Source organism: Vigna unguiculata, chromosome 11 (genome assembly GCF_037176805.1).
Source record: "Vigna unguiculata cultivar grain cowpea cultivar isolate G323 ecotype 2 chromosome 11, ASM3717680v1, whole genome shotgun sequence".
Classification (NCBI taxonomy): domain Eukaryota; kingdom Viridiplantae; phylum Streptophyta; class Magnoliopsida; order Fabales; family Fabaceae; genus Vigna; species Vigna unguiculata.
In genome coordinates this window covers 7,680,890-7,693,476 of record NC_140802.1, presented here as the reverse complement: position 1 = coordinate 7,693,476, position 12,587 = coordinate 7,680,890, and the positions used below count along the sequence as shown (strand labels likewise).

General features: G+C 29.7%; 1 protein-coding gene across 1 annotated transcript; it reads left to right on the top strand.

Annotated features, from left to right (window-relative positions):
• Nucleotides 1-7,057: 7,057 nt before the first annotated feature.
• On the top strand, nt 7,058-12,028 carry LOC114168656 (B-box zinc finger protein 22-like). The gene is made up of 3 exons (XM_028053552.2): nt 7,058-7,343; nt 10,026-10,451; nt 11,502-12,028. The coding sequence occupies exons 1-3, from the start codon at nt 7,161-7,163 to the stop codon at nt 11,781-11,783; spliced, it is 891 nt and encodes a 296-aa protein (XP_027909353.1). The 5' UTR covers nt 7,058-7,160; the 3' UTR covers nt 11,784-12,028.
• Nucleotides 12,029-12,587: the final 559 nt, after the last annotated feature.

Genomic DNA, 12,587 nt, shown 5'->3' with positions numbered 1-12,587 from the left:
TAAATCGTAAAAAATGAACGAATATTAGTAGGATCACATTAGCATTTAAACCTACAACATAAGATTTTATGAAATTTCAATCCTACACAACACGACATGGTGTGCTGTGGGTTTCTGCACACTCGTGCTGACACAGTACTTCTGATAAGAAAATTTGCGAAAAAAAGAAGAGTAATAGGGACAGTTGTGCTAGTACTTTTTTTATTTATTTCTAGCCATTGATGCCTGATGTTTTATCTTAGAAAAATATTAAATATGTTTTAATACTTTTAGTTTTTATTTTTTAATTAGCTTTCTAGAGGAAGATAAGGGTAAAGTAAAAAGGACGATGTTTTATCCTTGTATAGCTTTCGGAAACGTGGTTATGCAATTTATGTTTAGCGACACTTAAATCTTGAATATATAGAAGAAATATTACTTTTGTATTTATTTTTTGATAATATATATTAACAATATAAATTATTTGATAATAAATAAATTTTTATTAATATATATAAATATAATAAAAAAATTAAATTTTACATTTATACTTTTTATTAAAATATAATAGTTTCAAAACTTATATAAACTTATGATTCATGACATTCTATTAAAATCGAAATATAAATTCATAAATATATCAGAAGTAGTTCTAATCTTACAGTTTAAAGAGGTTGAGATTTGAATTCTAATTTGATTATATCAGATCAAGTTAGTGATGTAACATTTATTGTGGAAATAAAATATTTAAATTTATATCATAATTTATCATAACTTATCACACAAAAGTGAAATGTAAGACATATTATTAGTGAGAGAATTTTTAAGATATTTATTACAATACCATGAATTATGATTATTTTGTTTGATAAATATTTTAAATAATAAGCAAATTTCATTCATCAGACGATAAAAAATGAGTTTTTTTTAATATAATTTATAATTTTATCCTTAAAAATGACTTAGAAGATATATGAAAGGAAAAAAGAGTATTTAAATTGTCTTTAACTTTAAATCATGATTGGATATAACAGGAGTACATCATATTTAGCAAATTTAATGGACTAGTATAAAATAGGTTAACATTTATTGTGATTATGAAAACAATGAAAATGATAGTAATCGATCATGTTGATAGTTTTATCTAATAATGTTAATAAGCATGATATCGTAATTTGAATGTCAATATATTTTGTGTGTATCCGATGTCCAAAATATGTGGCATTTACTATTTTGAGAATTGTCTAACAAAGAAGGACTTCATATATTATCTCTACCATTTTTATTAAAAAAGAAAAAAAATACAAATAAAAACAGAAAGCAAGTAAAAATAAATATCATGTAAAAGTTGTGTATGACATTATAGTCAAATAAATATACATGTCAATCATTCGGTTTGATTCACATGCACAAATTTTAATTATTTTTATGTTGATTAGAAAGGATAAATAAGCTTTGATGTAAGTGATGATAGAGTTGAATTATGAATGGAATACTAATGTGCACCATGTGTTCGAGGAGGTTACTAAGAATACTAGAATTTTAGAGGAAAAGATGACTTATGTGGGTGATCGAGGTTGTATCCAACTAAATTGAACATGTAAATGTAATACTCAGTAGTTAAACCAAGGTTGTCTACCAGTGACCAAACTTATCATTCAAAGCTTTCTAGATTGTCATTCAACACAAAGGGGGTTGGCAGATTCAAATGCTTACAATAGATTAAATGAAATGCAATAGTTATTAAAACGTACTGACTTCCTTAATTCAAATACAATTTCACTTATCATAGGCCACCAAATTAACGCCTATGCCTACTCTCAATCCACGAGACAATAACCCACTAAACAAAAATTACAATCCAGTTTCATTATGCAATTAAGCAATGCATACATCCATTCATGATAGTCAAACTAAATACATTAAGCATGAACATAACCCAACCCAAACATATGCAATTAATTTGTAAATTAAGCGTAAATAGATGAACCACATACATTCCGTGAATTTAAGATAAAGGACATGACAAATTTCACAAAACAAGCACAACTTCAAAGCTTAATTGCATTTTCATCAAGGAGTCAATACACAAATTTAGAAAGTCATGGGAATGGAACAATTAAACAATTCAAAACTAAAATGCACAAACTAGAACATTAAACCCTGACTTGGGTCTTTTTGAAATGCAAATTCAAGAGCAAATGATAATTCTAAAGCTTTAATAGAACAAAAATGGCTACTATGATATATAAACTGAAAACCCCATACATGGGTGTTGTTCTAAGTCAATACAATCAACAAAACGAAATACTGAAGCTAGCAAATGAGTTGAAAACATAAAACACACATTGGGTGTTGTCAATGGTGCATACAAATGCTAAAAACGAGTACTAAAACATGAAAAACAAAAGAGGCACCTCCATGGGTCACCAACCAAGCTCAAGAACGTGAAAATGGAAAATGGGGGAGAAAAGAGTGGCTTCCCATGAAGAATACCTAAAAACATGGCACATCACCAAAGTTGCTCATATATACAAAACTACCACTCAGAATTACAAAAATGCCACTATGGGCTGAAAATGATGGTCCAATGACGTGGACAGGCTAAATGACATGACACAGATGTGACAATGATGTGGAAATTCTTTCTTCATCTTAAGATTAGTGTCCAAGATTCAAAATTTGCTCCACAAAATTCCTAAAAATAATTAGAAAGAAAGATTAGACCAATTAATGTCAAATTACTCAAAATTCAGAAAAATGGCCCAATGAAGCCCAATTGAGGAAAATGCACTAACAAAAGACAATTAAGCACTAAACAAAACTCAAGATGGGCACAAAAAGGCAATGGAATAAGAAAAAATAATGACTCATCAGTGGGTGTAGCCATTGAACATGGACGATGGATGCTAGGACTTGAAGGAGCTTCGATTAAAGCTTGGAAATGGAAATGTTGCCACGCCACTTGAAGGTGTTCCAAGATGAGTGAGGATTGATTTGCGAAGAACACATGTTCCTCATCAAGCCACTCGAATCATCATTCAAGATAAGTGAAACCACCATCACACCACTCGTTTCATTTGCGAGATAAGTGAAATAACCATCGAGAAATGGAAGTGCACCATCACCATCACCACACCACTCATGAATGAGATAAGTGGATGAGTTGCCACTTGAAGTGCTTGTTCAAGATAAAACTCAAGCACCAAAATTTATGTTCATAGCATTTGCATGTATGTTTCAAATATGAAAAATACGATACAAGTGTAGCTCTCTCTATATAAGAGAGAAGTTGGATTCATCAAATAAGCTACAAGGATTTAAAGAAGAGTACACTACAAGTTATCACTAATGTGATATGGAAGCTATTTCTAATATTACATTTGACAAGCAAACTTCAAGGAATATGCAATCCAAGCTACTTCCTTCTCAAATGCAAGGTTTGTTTTCACAGATGCAATTCTCGCTGGGTGTAAATCAATAATCGTTGGGTATCATTACCATTTATTTCTTTAAAGGAATAGGAAATGTTGCTCTATGATTCAAGATCACATAAATGACCAACTAATATGATTCAAATACCATTCATTTAGATGCTCAAATTCAAACTTCTAACTACATATGATTTAAATTTCCATTTTCTCAAAATTGTGTCAAATATAAATTAAAATCTAGAACACTTTATACAAATCTACAATACCAATTCATAATAGAATAATGATGTTAAAGATACTCGACAAAAGAAAAATATCATTTGAACAATACATACACAAACACACAAAATGATAATTGTCTCCTTCCCTTACTTAATATTTTGAGTTATTGATCATGTAACATGTCCTCTAAGTTTTAATGTTTGTTTCTTTCAAGAGTGTTTGTACCCACCTTAGTGTAATATTCATATTTATAGAGTAATTTGTATCTCTTAATTTGAACTTTCTTTTTCAATTTGGTTCCAACTAGAATAGGATTTTAATGGTTAGTTTAGGAGATAATAAAAGGATAAATTAGCTAAGTACTTGTAAAAATGTAATTGCATAAGTTAAACCAGGAAGGTTTTTAATGGAGTAAAAGAGAATTTCTAATTTAAGCTTATTTGTTGCATGAAATTCATCATATCGTTGATAGTATCTGAGAGTAAGAGAATATCTTTGTTCTTATCTGAGTAAATGACTACATAAGAAAGAATATAAGTTTGTAGTCTTGTTATTCTATTTGTTAAGACTTTGATTAGTCATATAGTTAATTCTTGTTAAATAATACCCATTAAGACTTTGGTTAGTCCTACCAATTTGGAATAGTTAGATAAAAGAAACTTGGAACAACGACTGACTCTAGAAGGGTTAAATAGAGCTTTAGACTATTTTAATACAAAATTAAACTAATTTGTCTAATCAACAACGCATGTTGTCATTGGTAATGTGTGCTCATTAGATGTTACCTCAAATCAAATGAAATGTTGTCATGCATTAGGTGGTTGGGATGACTCGGAACATGTGTCATTTAATAAACATACATGTTACCATGCATGCAACACTTGCCAACCTCATTGAGAAGGCATGCTCAAAAGATGTGACTTTGGATGAGATGTAGTCCTGACATGCATTAGATGATCGGGGTGGCACAAGATACATGTCATCAAATAAACATGCACATTGCCACACATGTATCACTAGTCAACCACATTAGGAACAAGTACTAACCAGAGATGACGTTGGATCTATATGCTTAGTAGGGTTGGGCAAAACAATCCGAACTGCACTATTTTTAGATTGAACTGCACTATTTTTGAATTGAATTGCACCATTTTAAAACCGAATTGCACTAATTTTGAACTGAACTGCTCTATTTTTTAACCAAATTGTACTATTTTTGAACCGAATTGCACTAATTTTGAACCAAATTGTACTAATTTTGAACCAAATTGTACTAATTTTGAACCAAACTTCTCTATTTTTGAACCGGGTTGCACTATTTTTTAATCGAACTGTACTGTTTTTAAATTGAACTACACTATTTTTGAATTCAACTGCACTAATTTTGAATTGAACTACACTATTTTTTAACTGAACTGGTTGTGAACTATTTTTGAATTTCTTAACTAAATTATTCTATTAAATATTGCATTCAATTAAAAAACTAGAAAAGGTAGTACTTACCTACTTCATTCATAATATATGTTTCTTACAAACTAAAAGAAAACAAAGACATAAAACTAAGTAGATAGAAAAATTTTGTCTCTACTCAAGAATACATCTTCAAATACAAAAAAAAAAAACTAAGAAAACATAAAAATTAATACATCTTCAGATATAAGTTACATTATAAAATACAACTTATTAACACATCTTCAATCATCAATTGATAATCAAAATTGATAGCACTTGAAAGTCTCATTTTATCTTGGAAGGTTATCTTAAAAAAAATTCATATTTTTTAATCATTTCATTTATACGACTATTTTCCTTATTTTAGTTTTTGAACAAATCAATACAAGTTGTTGATTACAAATATAACTTTGATTTCGACATCTCTTGTGAAGATAATAATAGAAAACTCCACGAAATAACAAAGAAACTAATACTAATATTTTTTTATACAAATTTTACTATTTTTTACTTTTGTATTTTCTAAAATTATAATTACCAGTGTTTACTAATAGTGAGAGAAATACTTATAAAAAATGAAAAATATTAAGAATGAAATACAGTGATATATTTCTCTAATCATCCGTTATTTTTTTTTAGTTGATGGAATTGAAAAATATTTACCAAAAAATGAAAAAAATGGAATATGGTTGATGGAATTGAAAACTTGATGCTTATCTTATTTAGGCGTGTATGGGTTGGAGAGAAAAAGAAAGACGACATTATATACATTTCACTAATCACCCATATTTTTTTTGAATTGGAAAAAAGCAGTTTTGATTATATGTAGTTAACCGAACTACAATTGCATTAGTTCAATTTTTTAAAACTGATCTGTAATATAGTTCAGTTTAATTTTACTTTAAAACAATTTAGTAAATTTAGTATAGTTAACTGATACTTTGGTACAATTTAATTAACTTTGCTCACCCTAATGCTTAGGGTGGTTCATGACATGTGTTATCAAATAAACATGCAAACTACCATGAATGTAGCACTTGTCAACCTCATGAAAAATGAGTGTTGAGCATAGGTAACCTCGGAATTGTAATTCTAACACGCATCGGATGATTAGAGTGGATAAACATGCATGTTGTCCCACGTTATAATTTGACTACAAACATATACAAATATAAAATTTATTTACATATGTAAACATTACTATTATAAGCATAAATTATATAAAAAAAAAGTTTAAGAATGAACACAAAATTATTTTTTCAATTGATCAATATTTGTGTGTAATATTCATTATACACGACTCAATAATATCAATGATACGAAAAACTTTCCATTAAATTGTTCTTATAATTCTTTCTTTCCTCTACTTCTTCATAAATTTTTATTATTTATATATTTTCTTATTTATGTTTGCTTAACATATGCGTGCTTATAAATAATTATTTATACAAACATTTATTTTTTTAAAATTAATATATTACATAAACTTATTTTTTTTAAATTAATATGTTTTCCACAACTCAATAAATTCAATTATATCATACAGTTTTCATTATTTTCTTACAACTCTTTCTTTCCTTTTTTTCGTTCATTAAATATTTCTTATTACATATTTTCTAATTTTAATTTTTAAAAATATATCTATTTATAGAACTTTAATTATCTAATCTTTTTACTTATTTAAATTATTATATCCTACTCACTTACTTTTAAACTCAATCTCCTTTTCATTATTTTTAAAACAAAAAAAATACAAAAACCAACTCAAAGTCGAAGTTTGTCTTGAAACCAAAGAGAACAATGTATTATCCTTCGAGGAAAAGAAAAAAAAAAAAAAGAAAAAGACAAATTAAGTGAAAAATTCAGTAATGTGAACGAGCAAAGTCGGTGTCCCAGCCACGTGGCATTGATCTTGACGCTCTTCAAAAATATCGCACATTTTGTTCTGTCCTTCTCACTCGGCCCTCGTGTTCCCTTCTCTCTCACACACCCAAGCTTTAAAATTTCTTCTTCTCTCTCGAACCCCTTCCAACTGGGTCACAATAACTCGCTCCAACTCGCTTCAGAATCAGCATGAAGATTCAGTGTAACGTGTGCGAAGCTGCGGAGGCCAAGCTCCTCTGTTGCGCAGACGAAGCCGCACTCTGCTTGGAATGCGATGAAAAGGTTCACGCCGCAAACAAGCTCGCCACCAAGCACCAAAGGGTCCCTCTTTCTCTCTCTGCTTCCCACGTCCCAAAGTGTGACATATGTCAGGTATCTCATCTTCTTGCTTCTTAACTTTACTTTCATGGAAAACCCTTTTCAAATTTATAAACTTTAATACATCTTACAAAGTGGGTTTGTCGTTTTAGGTGTTCTAATTTGGTTTATGTAAGCAAAATCTTCAACCGTTTCTTTATTTGTTTTCAATGATTAATGTTTGGAATCGGTGAACTTAACCTTGCTGGATTTGTGGAAATACAGCTTGGGGGATGGTTGACAATCCTCTTATCAGTATTATTTGGGTCAAAACATGTTTTGTTCAATCAACGTATTTCAAAATGTCGGTTTTAGTGTATTTCAAAATGTCGGTTTTAGTTCTGACCAAAATTTATTATGTTTCTAGTTCTTATATTTACCAAGTGGATTTTGAGTTAGCTGGATGCTATCACTTATCTTTTAAAACTGCTATTAAACCATCCAGAAATATCTAACTCCACATTCAAGTAGTAGTTACCTAATAATTTCTAATTCCACTAAGTAAGTGAGTGCCCATAAATAGTTAATCCCATAAATAGCCAAGTGGGTGCAAACCCTGTTCAGGAGCAGTGCAAACAACGACCTCTCTAACACACTTGTTCATCAAAATTTATTGGAAAGTTCATATATTTACCAAGTGGATTTTAAGTTAGACTTAAAATTTTGCTTTTGTGATGCTATCACTTATCTTTTAGGGCTATCATGCCAAGTGTTATAAGAATGCTATTAAACCACCAGAAATATCAGAAATATCTAATTCCATATTCAAGTACAGTAAATACAGTAAACATTTACTTAAGTTCTTATTTTGATTTTAAGAGTTTGATACGGACTAATTTGGAATGTAAACTAATGAAATTTTAAGAGTCATATTACAATATGGTATTAGGAAGTCATATAATTATAGTATGAAATATTATGAGTATTAGAAATTTTTAGAGATTGTGAAAATATAAGAGATAAAATATATTATAGATGTAAGAAATATATTATAGGAGAAACTTCTTTTTTTTTTATTCATATACTTTTTTTTCTCTCTCTTTATATATAACAAAATGTAACGAAATATAAAACCAAATGATTTTCCGTGATTTTTTTTCTTTATATATAACAAAATGTAACGAAATATAAAACCAAATGATTTTCCGTGATTTTTTTCTACAAATAAAATCACAAAATTATTGATCTGATAATTTTTTTTGCATATTAGATGTGATGTGAAATTAAATGAGTGGAAATTAATAAATTTTAAGAGTCATATTATAATATGGTAATAGGAAGTCATATAATTATAGTATGAAATATTATGAGTATTAAAAATTTATAGGGATTGTGAAAATATAAGAGATATAAAATATATTATAGATGTAAGAGATATGTTATAGGAGAAACTTATTTTTTTTTATTTTATTCATATACTCTTTTTTTTCTCTTTATATATAACAAAATGTAACAGAATATAAAACCAAATGATTTTTGGTGATTTTTTTTTTACAAATAAAGTCACAAAATTATTGATCTGAGAATTTTCTTTTTTCAAATACAAATTTAGATGGGATGCGAATTTAAATGAGTGCGGACTTAAAAAAATGTTTACTGTAGTTACCTAAAAATATCTAATTCCATTATGTGAGTGCCCATATATATTTAGTCCCATGCTCAGAGTTAGTGGGTGCAAACCCTGTTCAGGAGTAGTACAAACAACAATCACTCTAACACACTTTTCCTAGTACCCCTTGTTGTTATAAAAAATTATTAGAAAATTCATATATTTACGAAGTTGGTTTTGAGTTACTCTTAAAATTTACTTTCTGATACACTCACATCTTATCTTTTGTGGTTATCAAGTCAAGTGCCATAAGACTACTATTAGACCATCTACAAATAAATAAGTGGGTGCCCACAAATATCTAATGAAAAACTAGAGTAAGTGCAGACCCTGTTCCGGAGTAGTGCAAACAACAACCTCTCTAATACACATTCCTGATAACCCTTGTTGTTGATCAAAATTTATTGGAAACTACACAATCATGAACTGAGATCATTAAATATGAAGTGAGAAATATACAATTTTTGTGATTTTTAATAAATTACAGTCAATTATGAATAACGTTGTTAAATAGTGTTATGTTAAGTAGCATATCTTTTCTGGATAAATGCAGGGACTCAAAGTGTATTAAATACTGTTCACTTTGTGAGCCTTTATGCATTTGGTGACCCTTGATGTTGTTCAGCTTTAAATAGAGTTATTAACTTTCCGTCTTTTGATTGAGTTTATTAAGTGACTATTGTACACTTGTAGTGTGTTAGAAAACATTTTCAGATATGATAAACTTTTCATGGAAGATCAAGTCTCAAGAATGAATTTTTCTATGGAAGTTTGAAATTGTTTTCCTTGCCAAGTGCATATATCTTTGATTCCAAATTGGTATTTTGAGGATTTTATGATGACAAAGTTCCCTCTGTTGTTATAGAAATGGTTGGAATGTGGCATTTGTTTTGTTTTTTGTATATTTTCAGAATGTTGTCAAACCAAATTATTTGTGCTTTGAATCTGTGGTTGGCTATTTGGCATTGTTACCAAGACAAAATTTTCTTTGATTTGTTAGCTTTTCTGGTTCAGTCACATATGTATGATATGAGTCTTTTATTACTTTGGATTGCTTGTGATGCTGAAGTGTGGTATTCACCTTACAGGAAATGGTTGGTTATTTCTTCTGTTTAGAGGATCGGGCTTTGCTATGTAGGAATTGTGATGTATCTATTCACACTGCTAATGCCTGTGTCTCTGGTCACCAAAGGTTTTTGCTTACTGGTGTGAGAGTAGGCCTTGAAGCTACTGAGCGTGGTGCTTCATCGTCCTCTGTGAAGTCACAGTCTGGGGAGAAAACATCTGATGCTAAATCTTCATCTATCTCCAGAAACGTTACCTCCATGCCACAACCATCAAATTTTAATGAAATGTTGCCCTCCCAAATGGGAGGAGTTGAGGACTTTGCACCAAACAAGGTGTCTTATGGTGGTGGTTATACTGCTGGAAACATCTCACAATGGCCCATGGAAGAATTTCTCGGGTTAAATGAATTCAGTCAGTATTATAATTATATGGATGGATCATCTAAGGTACGCTTTTAGTTGCAATGTAGTCAATTCTTTGTTGTGTAGCTTCTATTCTTTTATCTATCAATGATGCATGGATACGATCATCAAATACATTTTTATTTGTGATGCATGGATACGATCATCAGATACATTTCAATTTATGATGCATGGATACGATACATATATTGAATACGCACATCTCACATCTGATATGGCGAGACATTTAATTTGAAAATCATAGTATATGATATATGATATATTTTGTATTGAAAAATAATAGGATACGATAAAATGTAATAAGTACCCACACTTCGGTGGGTAAATTCCATGTTAACATGTTTTCACAGTATCACTAAACAATGGACAAATAGGTCCCATAAATATATGAAAATTTATTGTGAGAAATAGAGTTTTTTCTTGGTTGAGAGCCTTAAAAGGCTTTATTTTGCAAAGTAAAAAAAATAAGTACACAAGAGATTCCTACTTTCTCACTGGAATCTGTCCAGTTTGTAACTAACCATAACAGATATCCTATTTAAAGAAGGTTGGGGGACCAACTTCTGTTATAAACTAACATCCAACATAGCCTCCAAAACAGAATCTAACACCCTGATAAGGAGTAGTCCTGTTTATTTTGAGTACCACAAAACATCTGATATTGTCAGGAAGACAATTTGAGGAAGTTAATATAGTTTAAAAGACATGCACTTGTGAAAGTCAGATGTATTCCAATGTTTTATTCATCAAACCTCTTTTCTTGTGCTTGTAATCTTAATCAGTTGTCTGTTCCTTTACCATGTATTACTTACTAGCTAGGGATGCATTGTTTCTACACCTATTAAATGAATACCTATTAAATACTTCATTGATAAGTATCGATAAAATATCATATATCGATGTATTGGACATGGATTCACTGACACAACATAAATTGAAGTATCATGCTTCATTTACCTAAACTAGTACCCAAGTTGATTTTGTAGTATTCATTTTCCATTTTGATGAGCTGATATACTTATTGATCCATTTTCCATTCTTGATCTCATCTCCTTGCAATGAAAATCTTTGCAGGCTGACAGTGGTAAACTTGGGGATTCTGATTCATCTGTTTTGAGGTCTAGTGAAGAGGAAATTGATGATGATGGCTTCTTGGGGCGTGTTCCAGATTCATCCTGGACAGTTCCTCAAATCCCTTCCCCTCCTACGGCTTCCGGATTACACTGCCCGGAACTCCGCCGATATACATCTGACAATGCTATGTTTGTTCCTGACATATGCTTTTCCGGTGAGCGGCGGCAGCCTCGCCGTGTTCTTCATCATTCTATACATTCAAAACGGCGGAGGAACCTATAATTTGGTCTCTGATCACAAGCTTGGTATGGTATGTTAAAAAAGATTGTTTTTAGCTGTTAGAGATGGAGTAAGCTTTTGAAGTTTTTATCCTTCTTTTAGAGCATTTGAAATTCATTTTGCAACATGTTTCTTCTATTCATGGCGGTCCTCAATTTCTTTATGGGAGTGAATCTCTGAACTCTCCATTTGACAAAGAAAGTAGTTGTTTGTAACTGCGTTTTAGAAGGCTTCTCATTCCAGTTTCATTATAGCTGCTTCTTGTAAGGGTGTTATTTGAAGTATTATTTGGATAAACCTTTTCTAAACTTTTTTTTTTTTGAAGAGAAAAGTAGTAAAGAAAATGGAATGATTTTTAGTAGTTAAATACGTTTTTTTCTCTCTAAAATATTATAAAAAATTATGTTTTGTCCTTAAACTAAATTATAATATATTTAGTTTTTGTATTTTGTGAGAGTATTGTAAAATATTATTCTCAAAGTTTCACATTCGACTATAATATATAATATAACTTACGATTTGTTGAAAATCATATTTTACATAATTTTTATTCATAATTTAGTTTATAAAAAAATAATTTTTCATAATAATTTAGAGATGAACAAATAATTTTTAAATTAAAACTACTTAATATGTTTTTAGTTTCTGAATTTTGATCTAAAAATAAAATTTGTCATTATTTAAATCATCAATATATTTTGGTTTTTAAATTTTGAAAATAAATAAATATTATTTTTTTAATTTAATTACAGTAATTTTTTTTAGGAGTTGAATGTATTTCGGCATATGTATGAACTGAAAATATGT